This window comes from Pogona vitticeps, chromosome 4 (genome assembly GCF_051106095.1).
Source record: "Pogona vitticeps strain Pit_001003342236 chromosome 4, PviZW2.1, whole genome shotgun sequence".
Classification (NCBI taxonomy): Eukaryota; Metazoa; Chordata; class Lepidosauria; order Squamata; family Agamidae; genus Pogona; species Pogona vitticeps.
Window position 1 is genome coordinate 240,808,430 of NC_135786.1, and position 19,089 is coordinate 240,827,518.

The 19,089-nt window shown below is 48.6% G+C and overlaps 1 protein-coding gene across 8 annotated transcripts in view; it reads right to left on the reverse strand.

Annotated features, from left to right (window-relative positions):
* The window catches only part of IQANK1 (IQ motif and ankyrin repeat containing 1), a 44,088-nt gene that overhangs the window by 9,565 nt on the left and 15,434 nt on the right, over nt 1-19,089 (reverse strand). For 4 of the 8 annotated variants that reach the window (XM_072999531.2, XM_072999529.2, XM_078392092.1 and 1 more), the window contains exons 2-6: nt 11,289-11,372; nt 10,040-10,173; nt 9,476-9,640; nt 8,058-8,249; nt 23-148 (exon numbers count right to left, since the gene is read on the reverse strand). In XM_072999531.2, coding sequence (XP_072855632.2) covers nt 23-148; nt 8,058-8,249; nt 9,476-9,640; nt 10,040-10,173; nt 11,289-11,372 — 701 coding nt within the window. Of the gene's footprint in view, nt 1-22; nt 149-8,057; nt 8,250-9,475; nt 9,641-10,039; nt 10,205-11,288; nt 11,373-19,089 lie in introns of all 8 variants that reach the window. The other 4 variants (XM_072999533.2, XM_072999535.2, XM_072999536.2 and 1 more) reach the window with 3 other exon arrangements.

Here is a 19,089-nt window from a genome sequence, read left to right on the forward strand (position 1 = left end):
GCCACTGTCCCTCCCCCCATACCTGCTCAGGTGTGTTGCCATCATCAGCATAAAGCCGAGGATCCGCCCCATACTGAAGGAGGAGTTCTACTGCCGCCAGGTGACCTCCAAATGCAGCTCGGTACAAAGGAGTCCGATTAAAAGCACCCTTAGAAAATAAAAGGGGCCGGAGGTCAAAAACAGGGCTTATACCCTGGGAGCAGCAGCAACAACAGAGTGAGCTCAGAGACCCCTAATCCAAGCTTTCCCCACCATTCCCTCGTGGCTGACACAGACAAGGCACCTTTCAGCTCGAAGGGAGAAGAATTTTAATACGGCTGAGTTTGGGCTCCCAAAGGCAAAAGGCGACTGAGCCCTCCTCCCGGGGTGAAGAGGCAGGCCAAGCCCCCTACCTTCAGCTTCCACTGGAGGAGGGACCACGGCCAGGCAGCGCAACCGGCTGGCCACCAGCAGCCCTCCCTAAGCAGCCAGACAACGGCCAGGCAGTGAATCAGAGGACAACTCCCAGAAGGGACACGGCTTTAGGGGCTGGGATTTTTCGAGAGAAGTCCAAAACAAACCTCCCACAGATGTGCAGATGACACGGAAGGTTACGCTTCCACCTGCATGTCTAGACCTGGCTCTCTTGCCAAGAATTCCATAGGAAAACCTTCTGACTAGGGAGGGGAGTATTCGCAGAGGAATATCCCCAGACAGGTGAAAATAGCTCATGATTTCGCCACTGCTGCCAGCTCCGCCGAGGCCTCCTATTGCGCCGTTGTCCACAACTGATGACCCAGTCCTGGCAGGAGGCAGGATGACAAGCCTCTCTGCTAAGTTGCAGAGTGGCTACTCCACTGCGGAGAATGGCGCGATAGGAAGCCTCTTTGGAGCTGGCAGCAGCGGCGAAATCATGACCCCTATGGGGCTGGACCCTCATTATTTCCATCTGTGCAGGGATATTCGTATTCATATACGAATACCTTCTACTTCTGATGTATATACAGTTCTGTATACCTAGCTAACTCCAACAATAAGAACTAAAAGGCTGACAAGCAAGCCATGAAATGCTATTTACACCCATGATTACATCCATCCTGTTGTTGCGCCATCATGTCACCTCCAACTTATGGTGACCCTATCAAGGCTCCTCCCCACCCTATTTCCCATCCGCCCCATCCAGGGTCCTCTTCACCCCATTTCCCCTGCGCCCTATTAGAGAGCAGGCTGGGTAAGTGAGGCTCGTCAGCCTTGGAAGGCAGGCCATCTAGGAGAAGGAAAACTCCAATTTTAAACCTCCACCACCTTGTGGAAAAGGCTTCAGGAGTTAACATTGAGGCAAAATCTGGAGCCAGAGTCCTGGAGGCAGTTTGTGTCGTTCTGTCAACTCCTGCAATGTCACTGGAACCAGTTGTATTGGCTGATCACAACTCTTGGCCCACTTGTCTAGGCCGTTTTGGCATTGGGAAGATGAACAAAAATGGCCAACGCTTGCTGGAGTTTTGCTGTTATTATGGTCTTTGTGTCATCAACACATTCTTTAATACAAAGCTTCAACAGAGAGTTTCCTGGAGACATCCAAGATCCAAGCATTGGCATCTGCTTGATCTGATCCTCACTAGACGTTCTATCATTCCTAGTATTATGGGCACACGCAGTTATCAGAGTGCTGATTGCGATACTGATCACTCCCTGGGGTGTAGTAGAGTAAAACTGCAAACAAAGAGATTGTATCACATGAAAAAAGGAAGGAAGACCACATATTGACATCAGCAAGACTTGTGATCAAAGAAAAGTGGAGGAATTTGCCCAAGCGCTTGAGGAAAGCCTTCCAGGCCTGGCTGATGCAAATGCACCTGAACGATGGGAACATTTTAAGAACACTATTTATAACAACGCCTTGTCCACATTTGGCAAGAAGACCAAAAAGATGGCCAACTGGTTCAAAGCCCATTCAGAGGAGCTGAAGCCAGCCATCGAGGATAAGAGGAGAGCTCTAGCAGCGTACAAAGCCTGTCCTAGAGAGTACAACTTGCAAGCTCTTCAAGCTGCTCGCAGCCAAGTCCAACAGGCAGCCAGGAGATGCTCCAACGATTATTAGCTTCAGCTCTGCTTTCAGATACAGATAGCAGCGGACACAGGTAACATCAAAGGAATGTATGACGGTATCAAGCAGACCTTAGGTCCTATACAGAAGAAATCTGCTCCCTTGAAGTCTGCTACAGGTGTGCTCATCCAGGACCGAGCACAGCAGATGGAACGCTGGGTACAGCACTACTCTGAGCTATATTCCAGAGAGAATGTAGTAACCGAAGAAGCACTGAATAACATAGAGTGTCTGCCTGTCTTGGAAGAGTTGGACAGCGAACCAATTTCAGCAGAAATAAAAGCGGCCTTGGATTCCCTCGCCTCAGACAAGGCACCTGGAAAAGATAACATCACTGTTGAAGTGCTGAAGTGCTGTAAAGTGATCATCACCACCGAACTGTATGAAGTCTTTTGTCTTTGCTGGAGGGAAGGTGGAGTACCACAGGACATGAAGGATGCAAACATTGTCACATTGTATAAGAACAAAGGAGACAGGGGCGACTGCAATAACTACTGTGGCATCTCTCTTCTCAGCGTTGTAGGGAAGCTGCTGGCCCGTGTTGTGCTGAAGAGACTCCAGGTGCTTGCAGACAGAGTCTATCCAGAATCACAGTGTGGATTCTGAGCTAATAGATCCACCACCGACATGGTATTCTCCCTCCAACAGTTGCAGGAAAAATGCAGGGAACAACCACAGCCACTCTTTGTGGCCTTCATAGATCTCACAAAGGCCTTTGATCTGGTTAACAGGGATGGCCTTTTTAAAATACTTCCCAAGATTGGATGTCCACCTCGACTCCTCAACATCATCAGGTCCTTTCATGAGGGAATGAAGGGCACCGTATGATTGATTGATTGATTGACTGATGGATTGATTGATTTTATTTTATTTATATCCCACCTATCTGGTCAGTTAAGACCACTCTAGAAAGCTAACAGCATAAAATAGAACAGTAAATATATATAAAACAATTTTACATAAAAATAGACATAATAAAATAGACAAATAGAAGGGAGAAAGAGGGAATCAAGGATTGACTGGAGGGAAGGCCTGCCGAAACATCCATGTTTTAAGTTGATTTTTAAAGGTACCCCGCAAGGGAGCCACACGAATCTCTGGAGGTAGGTTGTTCCAGAGGCGAGGAGCCACCGCCGAGAAGGCCCGATTTCTTGTCTTTTCCTTCCATGCCTCCCTCGGCGTTAGGCTCCTCAGCCTCACCTCCTGGCTCACACGAGTGACATGGGTAGATCTTGGTGGGAGTAGGCATTCCGCCAGGTATCGAGGCCCTAAACCGTTTAGGGCTTTGTACGTGAGCATCAACACTTTGAAGTCGATGCGGAAACAGATGGGCAGCCAATGCAATGCAGCCAGAATGGAGGAAATATGCTGGTATTTTTTCACTCCATTGAGTAGTCTGGCCGCCGCATTCTGCACCACCTGAAGTTTCCGCAGCAACTTCAAAGGCAGCCCCACATAGAGCGCATTACAGTGGTCTAATCTTGAGATTATGAGCGCATGCACCAAGGTAGCGAGCGCCCCAACATCGAGATAGGACCGTAGCTGGGCTATCCGCCTAAAATGAAAAAAGGCGGTACGGACCACTGACGCCACCTGAGTTTCCATAGTGAGCGCCAGGTCCAGATGGATCCCCAAGCTGCGGACCCCATCCTTGGCGGGAAGAGTCACCCCCCAAAAGAGAGGGGGGTGCCCACCCTCAGTACCTCCGTCTTGTCCGGGTTCAGCCTTAGCCCGTTCTCCTGCATCCACTGCACTAGAGTCCCCAGGCAGCGCTGGAGGGACAGAACGGCATCTCCTGCAGTTGGTGAAAAGGAGATGTAGAACTGGGTGTCATCAGCGTACTGATGACACAAGGCTCCACGCCCCCTGATGACCCCACCCAGCGGCCCCAACTCAGAGAGCCTCCCCAGGAGGATACCATGGTCAATGGTATCAAAGGCCGCTGAGATGTCGAGGACCAGCAGAGACACTTTGCCCCTGTCAGCCTCCCTCAATAGGTCATCACACAGGGCGACCAATGCCGTTTCTGTACCATGGCGCGGCCTGAAGCCAGACTGAAATGGATCCAAGTGCGCTTGAAGCTGGTCGGCCACCACCCTCTCGACCACCTTGCTTAGGAAAGAAACATTGGCGACGGGCCTGTAATTGCCAATTTTGTCCACCACCAAACTTGGTTTCTTCCTAATGGGCCTAATGAGTATCTCCTTGAGGGCGGATGGAAATCTGTCCTCAAGGAAAGATCCATTGATTATTACAGTGGCCCATTCTGTTGTTTTCGGCCTGGCTGCTTTGATTAGCCAGGCCGGGCAAGGGTCAAGGGAGGAGGTGGTGGCACGACAGCGATCAAGCACCCTGGCCACAGAGTCAGGCATGACAGGCTGAAAGGAGTCAAAAGTTACCGGGCAAGACGGAGCACTGGACATCTCTGCTCGACTCACTGTGTTCAAAAAAGGAGAGAAGTCCCGGCGGATGGCCTCCACTTTTGATTTTAAAAATGCTGCACATTGGTCCGGTGAAAAACTGGGGGGAGGCCCGTCACTTGGACCAATTCTGGATAGGTCGCGCATGATACGGAATAATTCCGCCTGCTGGTTGGACGCTTCGCTTATCTGGTTAGCGAAGTATGTTCGACTGGCAGCCTTTACCTTAGCCAGGTAAAGGTTAGTGGCGACCTTGACAGCTATCCAGTTATAATCCGTCGGGTCCTTTCTCCATTTGCGCTCTAGCCGTCTCCTAAATCGCTTCAACGCCTGGAGGTCCTGGTTAAATCAGTGCGCCGGGCGGGCTCTGCGCTGGAGAGGGCGTTTAGATGCGATCATGTCTACAGCCCTAGCCACAGTAGCGAACCTGCCATCAACCAGAGCCTTGACAGGAGCGCCAGCCAGGTCAGCCGTAACACCTCTCATAGCATCCTGGAATCCAGCCGGATCCAGAAGCCTTCGAGGGCAGACCATAACAATAGGTCCCTGCTCCCTGCGAGGGGGGAGAGCCATTTTGAGGGTACACTTTATTAGGTAGTTTTTGATGGCTCAACATCAGATGCCTTTGACATCTGAAGCGGAGTGAAACAGGGCTGTGACCTCGCACCGACCCTGTTTGGGATCTTTTTTACTGTCATGCTGAAGCACGCCTTTAGAACTGCAACAGGTGTCTATCTCTGGACTAGATCAGATGGAAAGTTATTTAATCTCTCTAGACTGAAAGCAAAGATCAAAGTCCAACTGAAATGCATGCGGGACTTCCTCTTCGCCGATGAGGCAGCCACTGTTGCCCACTCTGCTGAAGACCTCCAACAACTTATGAATTGTTTTAGCAAGGCCTGCCAAGACTTTGGACTAAGAATCAGCCTGAAGAAAACACAAGTCATGGGCCAGGGCGTGGACTCACCTCCCTCTATTACCATCTCCACGCAAGAATTGGAGGTTGTTCATAACTTTGTGTACCTTGGCTCAACAATCTCTGACACCCTCTCCCTGGATGTCGAGCTGGATAAATGCATTGGCAAAGCAGCTACCATGTTCTCTAGACTCACAAAGAGAGTACGGCTGAATAAGAAGTTGGCAGCATATACCAAGATCCAGGTCTATAGAGCCTGTGTCCTGAGCACACTCCTGTACTGCAGTGAGTCCTGGACCCTTTGTGCACAGCAGGTGAGGAAGCTGAACACATTCCATATGCGTTGTCTCCAATGCATTTTTGGGATCATCTGGCAGGACAAAGTTACAAATAGAGCAGTCCTAGATCAAGCTGGAATTCTCAGCATGTATACATTACTGGAACAGCGACGTCTACGCTGGCTTGGGCATGTCGTGAGAATGGCTGATGGTCAGATTCCAAAAGATCTCTTGTATGGAGAATTAGTGCAGGGAAATCGCTCCAGAGGGAGACCACAGCTGCGATACAAGGAGATCTGCGGGATCTGAAGGCCTTAGGAATGGACCTCAACAGACGGGAAACCTTGACATCTGATCGTTCGGCCTGGAGGCAGGCGGTGCATCATGGACTCTCCTAATCTGAAGAGACCCTTGTCCAGCAGGCCAAGACAAAGAGACAGTCCTGGAAGCAGCAAAATCGGGGAGCTGGACAGGGGACAGATTGTATTTGTCTTCAGTGTGGAAGAGATTGTCACTTTTGAATTGGCCTCTTCAGCCACACTAGACGCTGTTCCAAGTCCTCGATACAGAGCACGTTACCATAGTCTCTCGAGACTGAAGGATGCCTAAGAATGGACTGGGCAATCTCCAAAACATTTTCCCCTGCTCAGCTCTTATAAACTCAGCTCTGTAGCTTCCTTTAGAGCAGGGGTCTCCAACTTTTTTCACCATGCGGACTGGCTGGGGAAGGCGAAGTACCCCCCCGCACTTGTGTGCATGTGCAAATGGCAGCACGGCGCTTGTGCGCTTATGTGCATGCGCAAACTGCAGCACAGCACTCGCACAGGCACGCTGGAGCACGTACATTTATTTTTTATTTATTTATTTTTGGACTTATATACCGCCCCATAGTGCTACAAGCACTCTCCGGGCGGTTTACAATTTCATTATACAGGCTACACATTGCCCCCCCAGCAAGCTGGGTACTCATTTTACCGACCTCGGAAGGATGGAAGGCTGAGTCAACCTTGAGCCGGCTACCTGGGATTTGAACCCCAGGTCGTGAGCACAGTTTTAGCTGCAGTACAGCGTTTTAACCACTGCGCCACAAGGCTCATAGGCACAAACAGGCTGTGTGAGGGTGAGTGCGTGCGAGGGGGGGGCGGGAAGTCTGTCTTCGGTGCCCGGTCCAGCTCAGGCCACAGACCGGCACCGGGCCGCGGACCGGGGGTTGGGGACCTCTGCTTTAGAGAGTCAGTCCATCTGCTATTTGGTCCTCTTCTTTCCTTCTGCCCTCCACCTTTCTTACCATCATTTCCCCCCCCCCCCCGCAATTGTCTTCTCGTGATGTGCCCAAAGTAGGGCAGCCTCGGTTTCAACATTTTTGCCTCCAGAGAGTTCAGGCTGGAATTGCTCTAGCAGCCACTTGTTCATCTTTCTGATGGTCCAGGGTATCCACAAAGCGCTCCTCCAGCACCCCCATTTCAATTTCCCCCCCCCTTGTCAGCTTTCTTAACTGTCCAGCTTCCACACCCATACATGATGATCGAGAAAACAAGAGTGTGGGGGTGAGCTTGGTCTCTTTCCCCACCGACATATCCTTACATTTGATGATCTTTTCCGAATCCTTTCTTGTTGCCCTTCCGAGTCTCCATCTCCTTCTGACTTCCTGACTGCCGTCTCCCGTTTAGACCAATGGTGGAACCAAGGTATACAAAACCCATTCTGGCAGGCTACAAGGGGGCAGGGGGGTTTCAGCACCACAGGGGGCAAACCCCTTATAAAAAAGAAAACAAACTGCTGTGTAGTCCACCACACGGATCTCCCTCTAGATGCTTACAGAAAACCCAGGTAGCAACTCAGCCCAGATCCTGGATCTCCCATTCAACTCTATGAATGCACTAGAGGCTCTGACAGAGAGCAGATCAGGACCATGATGACTTCAGCTTGGGGAGGCTGCTGCCCTGGAGGGAGAAAGGCTCCTTTCCAGAGCTCAGCTAAGCCCCACACAGGATCAAGGGCCTTGGTGCTTTTCTGCCTTTGCTCATGGCCAAGCAACCAAGCAGGCTGACCCAAGAATGGGGGTTTTTCCATGGGAAGCCACATCCCAGATGCCAAGCAAGTGGCACACGAGAAGTGGGACAACAGAACTGTCTGGCAAGCCACTCGGGGGGGGGGGGCTTCCAGCCTTGGAGCAGCCCTACAAGAAAACAAGCAGCTGCCGGGGGGGGGGGACCCAGAGATGCCACTGCAGTGGCTGCAAAGCACAGCGGGTGCTCTGTAGCAGAAGGCAGCCAGGCTGCCAGGGCCCCACCATGGCTGGAGGAACGGCCCTCCCCCCCCCAGCTGGCCCCTGCCTGAATGCACCCGCTTCTCACTCGGCTGTTTGGATTGGCTCCATTCTCAATCAGCATCCGGATGGCTTCGGGGTGTCCCCCGCCAGAGGCCTCGGAGAGGGGGGTGTTGCCATTGGCGTCTGTGCAGTCCACGATGTTGAGGCGATGCTGGAGGCGCACAGCCTTCCCCTTCTCGTCAGTCCCCACCCCATTCTGGGTGTCCAGGTTGGCCACCTGGAGAAGGAAGACAGTCTGTAATGGACTGGGGTGGTGGGGGTGGTGGGAGAGGGGCCTGTGGAGGAGAATTAATCACATTAAATCTGGGGAGGGGGCTAGAAAAAGGAGGAGGACCCTTGCAAGGAGACAGAGGTGGCTCCACTCCCCCAGAGCACAGCTGGGGCCGCCAGGAAGGGTTGGCCTAATTCCCTGTCCTTCCCCTCCTCCTTCTCCAGCTACAAGGCTAAGGGCGGACAGATGAAGCCAAGCTTGCTAAGCGGAAGTCCTCTATCCGCAGAGGAGGCCCCCATCCAGGAGGCCAGCGCTGATGAGGGCAAGCAGGAACATCTCTGCCAAGGCGCGGGTGGCCTTCTATGGCAAACCAAACACCCTTTGCTCGCTGGGCCTGCTGTGGCCTAGTCTAGCATGGCCTCCCTGCTGTGAAAGCCTCCGGACTGGCACTGCCGCCCAGTTCTCCTTCTGCCCCGGAAGGAAGGAAGGAAGGAAGGAAGGAAGGAAGGAAGGAAGGAAGGAAGGAAGGAAGGAAGGAAGGAAGGAAGGAAGGAAGACAGGTGGGAAGGAAGGAAGGAAGGAAGGAAGACAGGTGGGAAGGAAGGAAGACAGGTGGGAAGGAAGGAAGGAAGGAAGGAAGGAAGGAAGGAAGGAAGGAAGGAAGGAAGGAAGGAAGGAAGGAAGGAAGGAAGGAAGGAAGGAAGGAAGGAAGGAAGGAAGGAAGGAAGGAAGGAAGGAAGGAAGGAAGGAAGGAAGGAAGACAGGTGGGCAGACAGTGAGTGCCAAAAGGCTGCATGCAGAAATGGGGTAAGGGGCAGGGGGGAGACGTTGACTGGAGAGAGACTGAGATGCTGGGATGCCAACCAGGGAGTCCAGGAGGCAGCCGCCCCCGGAAGAGGCATGCGAAGTTTCATGGAGAGGTTCAGAGAAAGAATTAGAAGGGACACAGGACACTGAAGGGACCACAGGCTGAGTAGAGGTAAAAACAGAGGCTGGAAAGGGAGTCACACCGGATGGGCCAGGGCTGCTGCTGCGGCTGCTGCTCTCTCTCTCTCTCTCTCTCTGGCCGGGCCCAACACCTGCACAGCCTGGTTGTTCTCTCCTCCTCCTCCTCCTCCTCCTCCTCTTCCACCTCCTCCTTTGAAGAGGGGACCTGGAGACACCTCCCCGAGAGACAGCTCTCCAGTCTCCCGTCCCAGTGTGGCTCCCACTGCAGCCCTCCCTCACTGAACCTCTTTCAGAATGGCCTTCATCTCTTCCACGTCCCCGTCAAAGGCGGCTTCCAGCATCCGCTTCCTCCTGTGCTGTTCCTCACGCTGCTTCCTCTTCTCTTCCTCCTCCCTCTTTCGCTCCCGCTCCGCTTCCTCTTGCTCCCTCTTCACCAAAGCGACAAAGGCCTGAAAGGCAAACAGCCAGGGTAGCCTCCAAGGGGCGGGACCAACAACCAGAGTCAAGCCAGGTGGGGGAGCGTTCCAGGTACGAGGGGCCTCCAGAAGGAGGCAAGGCAAGGCAAGGGGCTGCGAGACCGGCCGGGGAAGTCCGGAGGGCAAAGGCCGCTGCTGCGCCCAGTGGGGACGCCCCATGGGGTCTCATTCACATGGCCAGCAGGAACGTCGCCAGCGGGACCTGGAGACCTTTGTCCGTCTGGCCTGCCAGAACCTTTATCACAATCACAGTGGCTGCCTGCCGTTAGCAGCCACGAAGGAAGGCGTGCATGGCTGTCCAAGGGCCCCTTTCTTTTCCCAGTGGATATGAATTGGCAGGTCTGCCTTTAAAGCCACACCGCTGCATCTCACCTCTCTCTGGAGGCGCTCCATTAACTCGTTGTATTCCTGCCGCTCCTTCAGCCGCCTTGCTCTTTCCCGACAGGCCAAGAGGCGACGGAAGCCACTCTGCAGGGTGAGTGCAGCCTTTGCTTCACGGCTAAGCTCTGGGTAGGGGTGGGGGGAAGAGGTGCAAAGCTGTGAAATAAAATCATAGCAGCCATCTCTGTGGGAAAACCCTGTCTCTAGAGGAGCAGGCCCAAGTCCCTCCTCATTTGCCCCCTCGGGCCCCTGCTTCCTCCAACAGAAACATCACACCCATAAGGCCCCACCGATGTCAACAGAGACTTCTTTACAAACACAGGCAGGCAGGCAGGCAGGCAGAATACAGTGGTGCCTTGACTTACAAACTTAATCCATCCCAGAAAATGTTTGTAAATCAAAACGCTTGTAAGTCAAATCAGCATTTCCCATAGGAATGCACTGAAACTTGATTAATCCATTCCGGCTGTTTTTTGGCTAGCGCAGACCATAAAGAAGGCTGACCACCGAAGAATGGATGCTTTTGAATTGTGGTGCTGGAGGAGGCTCTTGAGAGTCCCCTGGACTGCAAGGAGAACAAACCTATCCATTCTAAAGGAAATCAACCCGGAGAGCTCACTGGAAGGACAGATCCTGAAGCTGAGGCTCCAGTACTTTGGCCATCTCATGAGAAGAGAAGACTCCCTGGAAAAGATGCCGATGTTGGGAAAGTGTGAAGGCAAGAGGAGAAGGGGACGACAGAGGGACGAGATGGACGGACAGTGTCATTGAAGTGACCAACACGAATTTGACCCAACTCCGGGAGGCAGTGAAAGACAGGAGGGCCTGTTGTGCTCTGGTTCATGGGATCACGAGTCGGACACGACTTAACAACTAAACAACAACAAAACCAGACAACTCCTTCGTGCCAACACCTGAAGGACCAGGCTGTTCTCAGCAAGAAAAGAATTGCCGCCTGCATTCCTTGTGAGCTCCTTTCCAGCTGCAGCCAAGCCCCTGTTCACGTGACCGTCCTTTACCCCACTAATCTCATGTGCCCCACATTCTCCTCTAAGTCAGAACTCCACCCCCTTTCTGTTGCTTCTAACATTTTTACCCAAAGTGCTGCTTTTATAAGCCAGTCTTTGGGGAAGGTGGTCTGCAATGTCAGGAAAGCTGCAGTTCACACCAAGCCCATCCAATGGAAAATCTTTGTAGTCCTCCCTCCCCCCCACTTAAGCCCCTTTTCACAGCTGCTTACCTGGGGCTTGACTGCTGGGTGGTTCCTCCAGGGGCTTGGAGCCACTGCTTGGTTCAGCTGCACCTTTCCCATCCGTTTTTTGACCTGAACAGAGGGTTGGGAAAGAGATCAATCACGTTCAAACCTACAAGAGCCTATGACGGTCCTTGTGTTTTCCAGCATCCCTGATTCACACTGTCCAGGACCTTGATTGTCAGAATGGCAGCAGCCATACAAAAGGGCAAGTGGAAAGGCCAGGGGTTGGGCTCATCCTTGTGTCTGTTGCATGAGGGGCAGTCTGGGCCAAACAGCCACTTCTCCCTGGCCCAGCCACCGCCGGTCCCAACAAGCCATGGCAGAGTCCTGGTCAGAGCAGACGGCAGCAACTGGAGGCTGAGGCTGGTTCTGGGGGCCATCCAGAATTCAACAAAGATGACACACACACATGGAACCACATTCCTTACCACCCTTTCCAGACACATTTCTCTTACCCTTTGTTGTTCTGCAGCTCCGCACATGCACAAGGCATCAGGTTTAGGCAAAAAGAAAGGTTACTTACCTGTAACCATGGTTCTTCAAGTGGTCCTCTGTGAATCCACAATTGGGTTATTCTGCGCCTGCAATCACATGTCTTTAAGCTCTAGAACCTTCCGAGAGGTCCTGTGCAGGTGCATAATAACCCAATTGTGTGCGTTCACAGCGATGATGAAGATGAAACACCTTAACCCTAATCACAATACATCTCGTTGGGTCCTGGCCTCTGGAACTACAGGGAACAAGCCTGCCGCATCTTCCACAGGACAGCCTTTCAAACATTTGAAAAGGACTGTCGTATTATCCCCTTTCATGGATTGTTTCCTTGTCATGGCAAAGGGGTTTGAGTCATTCAGAGAAGCTATGGGCTATGCCGTACAGGGACACCCAAGACGGACAGGTCCTAGTGGAGAGTTCTGACTAAACATGATCCACCTAGAGCAGGAACCGGCAAGCCACTCCAGTATCTTTGCCAAGAATACCCCATGAACAGAAACAAAAGGCTAAAAGATATGATGCTGGAAGATGAGCCCCTCAGGTAGGAAGGCTTCCAACGTGCTAATGAGGAAGAGCGGAGGACAGGGACAAGTAGCTCCAGAGCTAATGAAGTGGCTGGGCCAAAGCCGAAAGGACACTCAGCTGCGGATGTGCCTGGAAGTGAAAGGAAAGTCCGATGCTGCAAAGAAAAATACTGCATAGGAACCTGGAATGTAAGATCTATGAACCTTGGTACACTGGATGTGGTCAAACAGGAGATGGCAAGAATAAACGTTGACATCCTGGGCATCAGTGAACTAAAATGGACAGGAATGGACAAATTCAGTTCAGATGGTTATCATATCTACTTGTGGGCAGGAGTCACATAGAACAAAAGAGTGAGAAAAGCTGTACTCGGATACAACCTCAAAAATGATAAAATGATTTCAATACAAAGCCAAGGCAGACCTTTCAACATCACAGTAATCCAAGTTTATGCACCAACCACCATTGCTGAGGAGACTGAAATTAAACAATTTTATGAAGACTTACAACACCTTCTAGAACTGACACCAAAGAAAGATGTTCTTCTCATTCTAGGGGACTGGAATGCTAAAGTAGGGAGTCAAGAGATAAAAGGAACAACAGGGAAGTTTGGCCTTGGTGTTCAAAATGAAGCAGGGCAACGGCTAATAGAGCTTTGTCAAGAGAACGAGCTGGTCATCACAAACACTCTTTTCCAACAACACAAGAGGCAACTCTACACATGGACATCACCAGATACATACATACATATAAACTTTATTGTTTCTGGCCATAGACCTTTACAACGTACTGACTACTATAGCATATAAAATCCGATTAAAACAATTAAAACCATTAAAACCAATAAAACCAATAAAACTAATAAAACCAAAAAAGTCAGGTGTAAGAATATTGTCATAGCACAGAACGTCAATCCACTGTATTCAGCATTTATGTAGCATTATGATCCCTGACAAATCGAAGCCTCAGATTTTTAGCTGCTAGTGCGAATTGTGCTACAGCATATGTAATGTTCGATTGTGTATCAGCGAGCAATCCTACTACTGTTTCAGTGGTGGTACAGTTAAAATACATCTGAATGATGGGTGACAGAAATCTTTCCCTAGGATTTTTGTAGAGAGGGCAGAACAGTAGATAGTGAGTTAGATCCTCAATCTGGTTGCAGCCAAAGACACATTTTCGTACCTCAACTGGGATTCCTTTATACCTCCCTTCGAGATATGCTGAGGCCATCTGTCCAAATCTAAGTTCTGTAAATGCTCTGCAAATCTGGGGAAAAGTCAATAACTCAAAATAATTTGGTTTGGCATGATTCACCTGAAGTTGGGGATACCAGGTAGAGAAACGGGACCCAACAATAGCCGCCCTATCCTGACTAGCGTCAAGATCAAAGATCCAGTTCCTGAGGTCGTGAGAGCTTAAACTAAGGAACTTTTCCATCAGAAGGTTATTGACCTTTAATTTTTGGTGACATTGTTGTGCCCATCCACCAGACTTTAGTTGTTCTAACCAACAGCACTTTGTCAGGGAGGAGTCCTCCAAACTGTTCAGTCTATGCCAATATCTAAGATAAGCCAGATCAATTCTAGCGGCAATTGAGGGTAGGCCTAACTCAGCTCTGAGGTGAGCCGAGGGAGTTCCTGGGGGGAGACCCAGTATCCACCTCATGAATTTGTTCTGCAGGATTTCTAATTTGGGCTTGACTGTCTCTCCCCATAGTTCTGTCCCGTAGAGCATTTGTGCTAGAATTTTGACAATGAACACCTTGAGGGCAGGATTTACCAGCTGGCCTCCTCTGCTGTAGAAAAATCTTTTTAATTGCCCTAATGATCTGGTGCTCAGTAAGATGGTGGCATTTAAATGCTGTCTCCAGGAGAGTTTCTCACAGAATTGAAGGCCCAAGTATTTAAATGAGTGTACCTGCTCGATAGCATGCCCATCCAGTGACCAGTTATACTTAGGTGCTCTCTTCCCAAAGACCATGATTTTTGTTTTGGTGTAGTTGATTGTTAGCCGTTCCTCTTTACAGAGCTGCCCAAATTTGGACAGCATTCTTTTGAGACCAATTTTATTCAAAGATAGTAAGACCAGGTCATCAGCATAGAGCAGTATTGAGATCTTCCTACAGCCAATGGTTGGAGGGAAGAACGTGGGGGAAGCCATTTGAGGGATAAGGCTGTTTATATAAAAGTTGAAGAGAAAAGGTGCTAAAATACAACCTTGTTTCACCCCTCGGCTAATGGGAATCTGTTGTGATAGAGCTCCCTGTAAGCCTATACGTACTTGCATCGTATTTTCTTTATGTAGTTGCTGTATGAGCCACAGGAGTCTCTTATCAATGTTTGTTTTTCCCAATTTATACCATAGGCGTTCTCTGTCTATCAGGTCAAAGGCTGATGAAAAATCCACAAAGGCAGCATAAAGATATTTGTTTGGAGGTTTGGTGTATTTAGTAATTACATGATGTAAAACGAAGGCTTGATCTATTGTGCTTCTGCCTTTTCTGAAGCCTGCCTGTTCTTCGGAGATGATAGAATGCTTGTTGTCCCAGTCAAGAAGCCTATTCAGGAGGTATCTAGCGTAGAGCTTAGAGGTCACATTGAGAAGACTGATAGGTCTGAAGTTACAAGGATCTAGAGCAGTGGTTCTTAACGTGGGCGATAATGCCCCCCAGGGGGCGATTTCATTTTTCAGGGGGGCGGTGGAACGAAAAGGGGCGGCGTGGGGGTGCTGGAGCAGAAGGGGGCGGTAGGGGGGCGCTGGAGCAAGCCAAACCTGTGAAGATGGCTGCAGCCTTCTTACAGTGTGCATGAATATATATTTTCCTGCAATTTTAATTTAGTTTCAGACTTTTCGTCTTGAAATTTTTAGTTCCTGCATTTGTTTTTATGCCCTTTTTATATTTCTTTTTGCATCTTAAAATTCACTTGCAACTAAATCATTAAATGTTACTTTTGGGGGGGCATTTCATTTTCTTGGAATTTAATTTTGTTTTCAGGGGTCATTGGATTTAAGTGTCTTAAATAAATAAATAAATAAATAAATAAATAAATAAATAAAGAAAGAAAGAAAGAAAGAAAGAAAGAAAGAAAGAAAGAAAGAAAGAAAGAAAGAAAGAAAGAAAGAAAGAAAGAAAGAAAGAAAGAAAGAAAGAAGATATCATCAACCCGGGGAGGGGGGCGATGATAACTTCCTCAATGGCTCAAGGGGGCGTTTCTTTCAAAAAGGTTAAGAACCACTGATCTAGAGGATCACCTTTCTTAAAAATTGGCACAACAATGCTAGTTTGCCAACCTGTAGGAAGGTTGCCTGTACTATTAATGTAGGTGAATAAACTGGCTAGGATGGGAGACCACCACTGAATGTCAATAGCAAAGACCTCAGCGGGGATCATATCTTCACCAGGCGCCTTGCCATTCCGGAGAGTTTGAATCAAGTCCCCAACTTCTTTGGGGGAAACAGGTGGCCATTCAGGGGAATTAGAGGGGGTCTCATGAGTAATGTTTCTATGCATATTATCCCCAAAAATGCGACTGAAGTGGGAGACCCATACCTCTGGCATGATGGAGTTGGTGATCTCAAAGGCTTTCTGTGAGAAGCCTCTTTCTATCTGCATCCAGAATTTGATGTCATTACCCTCAATGAGGGCCTGGCCCAAAGATTTCCAGTTCTCTGAGTAGAAAGCCTTCTTTTTCCCTCTAAGTAGAGATTTATATTCTCTCCGTAGATGTTGCAGGACAGCTGTAGCTTCATCAGTGCCAATGAGTTTCGCTTGTCTTGTTGCTCTGCTCAGCTCTTTTTTCTTGATCTTACATGCCCTGTCGAACCAGGACCATTGAGCTTCAGGTGTTCTTTCTGGGTATGCAATGGTTAGATGTGGTTTAAGTGCAAGAATTATATCCTGGTAGACCTTGCAAATGTTCTGGGTCCCCAGAAGAGCGTGTTGTCGTAGCTCTTGGAGTTTATTGGTGTTCAACATCTGCCTTATATTGTCATCAGTTTTAATGGACCATTTTAGCCTTTTCTCGCCTAGAACGTGGCCTAGCATTTTGTGGTCTGTTAATACCCCTGACTGGTTTTGTTGGAATCTTAAAGACGCTCTAAGGGGGAGATGATCACTTTCTGGCCTGTCATCAATTGCTAGAGAATATACATAAGGGAGAACAGCAGAAGATTCTATAACATAGTCTATGACACTAGCACCCTTATCTGTTAGAAAAGTGTAGTAGCCATTTGAGGTGTCCAGTTGGGAGCCATTTAGGCATACAAGATGGAATTTGTAAATCAACTGAAAGAGGAATTTGCCATAGTTGTTAATTACCTTGTCTTGGGAGTTTCGGGAGGTGTTTTTATCCATTTCAAGCTCCAAGCCTTTTTCCATCATGTCATCACTGTTTCCCATTCTAACATTAAAGTCGCCACAAATTATAAAAAAATAGTTAGGATATTCAGAGAATAATGTATCGAGAAGGTCCTCCAATTTAGCCCAAGCCTCTGAAGCAGTACCAATTTCTCTCGGTGGGAGATAGACGTTGACACAGATCAAGGGACCTGGTTTGCAGCCATGTATTGTTAGAACTTGCCAATAGCTAGAGTTCAGTTCATCTATCTCTATTGCTTTCAAGCCAGTAGTGGAGGAAATTGAAATAGCCAGGCCCCCACTTCCTCTGCCTGAGGTTGAGGTTTTTTGAGCTGTAAATTCCCATGTCCTATATCCCTGTAAATTTAGAGAGTTTTTCTCCAAAAGCCAAGTCTCTTGCAGGCAAATTATGTCAAATGACTGAAGGTACTTTATGAAGTCTGAGTCAACCAATTTATTCTTCACCAGATGGGCAATACCGAAATCAGATTGATTATATTCTCTGTAGCCAAAGATGGAGAAGCTCTATACAGTCAGCAAAAACAAGATCTGGAGCTGATTGTGGCTCTGATCATCAGCTTCTTATAGCAAGACTCAAGCTTAAACTGAAGAAAGTTGGAAAAACCACTGGGCTAGTCAGATATAACCTAAACCACATCCCTTATGAATACACAGTGGAAGTGAAGAACAGATTTAAGGAAGTAGGTTTGGTGAACAGAGTGCCTAAAGAACTTTGGATAGAGGCTCGTAACATTGTACAGGAGGCAGCAACGAAAACCATTCCAAAGAAAAGGAAATGCAAGAAAGCAAAGTGGCTATCCAACGAGGCCTTAGAATTGGCAGAGAGCAGAAGGGAAACCAAATGCAAGGGAGCTAGGGAAAGTTACAGAAAATTGAATGCAGACTTCCAAAGAATAGCAAGGAGAGACAAGAGGGCCTTTTTAAATGAACAGTGCAAAGATATAGAGGAAAATAATAGAAAGGGGAAAACCAGGACATAATAAAAGACAAAAATGGGAGGGACTTCACATAAGCAGAAGACATCAAGAAGAGGTGGCAAGAATACACAGAGGAATTATACCAGAAAAGGGGGGGGGCGTGTCCTGGATCATCATGGCCGCGGCTTAAAATCCCGGAGCTCTTGCTTTGAATAACAAGGAGGCTGCAAAAAAACAAGCTCATTGATATGTAAGTGACTTTTTAACTTTGTGATACCCTTAGGGCAACGGAGAAGAACTTAAAAGCAGTCTGTTTTGTTAAAAAAAAAGGACAGAGAAGCAGCTGGCTATGGGAGGGAAGGAACAGCTATCTCAGCGGGGGATCCTGTGGATGAGATTTTCCCACCACAGCTTGCAAGAAAGCTTTTTTTAAAAGTTTTAACGAACAGGCGGTGCTTTACTTTTTGAAAGCATTACTTGAAACTCTTATCTACTTGCCGAGGAGATTACCTTGAGCGAAAGGGAGAGTGGACATAAAACGCAGCCGGGAGAAGAAGAAAATAGAATCCAATAGAGAGAAAAGATGATAAGGAAAATCATCAATCAGTGCTATAATTGTGAAATAACTTTGACAAAGAGTCATTTGGCAATGTGAAGGATACTGAAAGACTTTAAGAAATAATAAAAATAGACTTCTCCTAAGTTTCATCTTCGTTATGTACTCAGAGGAGAACCGAAAGCTAAGCCTCTAACTCTCAATACGACACTTAAGCGCCATCTGCTGGTAACAGTGAAAATAGCAGTTAAAAGTCCAGAAAAAATAATGAAAATTTAATGAAAATACATGCATAAACAGCTGGAAAATCAAGATAATAAAGTATCAAGGAGGAGGGATTCTTCAGTACAATCAGGAAGTAAACCCTCAGACAAACGTTTGGAGAGTTTGTTAAAGGAAGAAACAGAAACACAGTGAATAGAAATGGCTCAAAAGGGTGAGAAATCAGAGATGAGGCTGGTTTTTGAAGAAATTTCAAAGCTGTCTGAAACCATGTTACAAATGAATCAAAAAGTGGATAACATAAACCAAAAAGTGGATGACATGAGTAAGCAGATCTCAGCCAATCAAGAGCGAGGTAATCATAGGCATCCTTCAGTCTCAAGAGACTATGGTAACATGCTCTGAATCGAGGAATGTCCTCTCCAGAGCATGAAGCCCGGGTAAGGTAATATGGAGGATAGGCTGTTACCCAAGCAGCAAATCCCCCCTCTCCACGTTGCTGAAATGGTCCAATGGAAAGGCAAGAGCCAATACGACTGGTTCCAGCAACGTCGCAGGAGTTGGCAGAACGACACGAGCTGCCTTCGGGACTCCAGCTCCGGATTTTGCCTCGAGGTTAACTCCTGAAGCCTTTTCCATGAGTGGATATAGCCACAAGGCAGTGGAGGTTTGAAATCGGAGTTTTCCTTC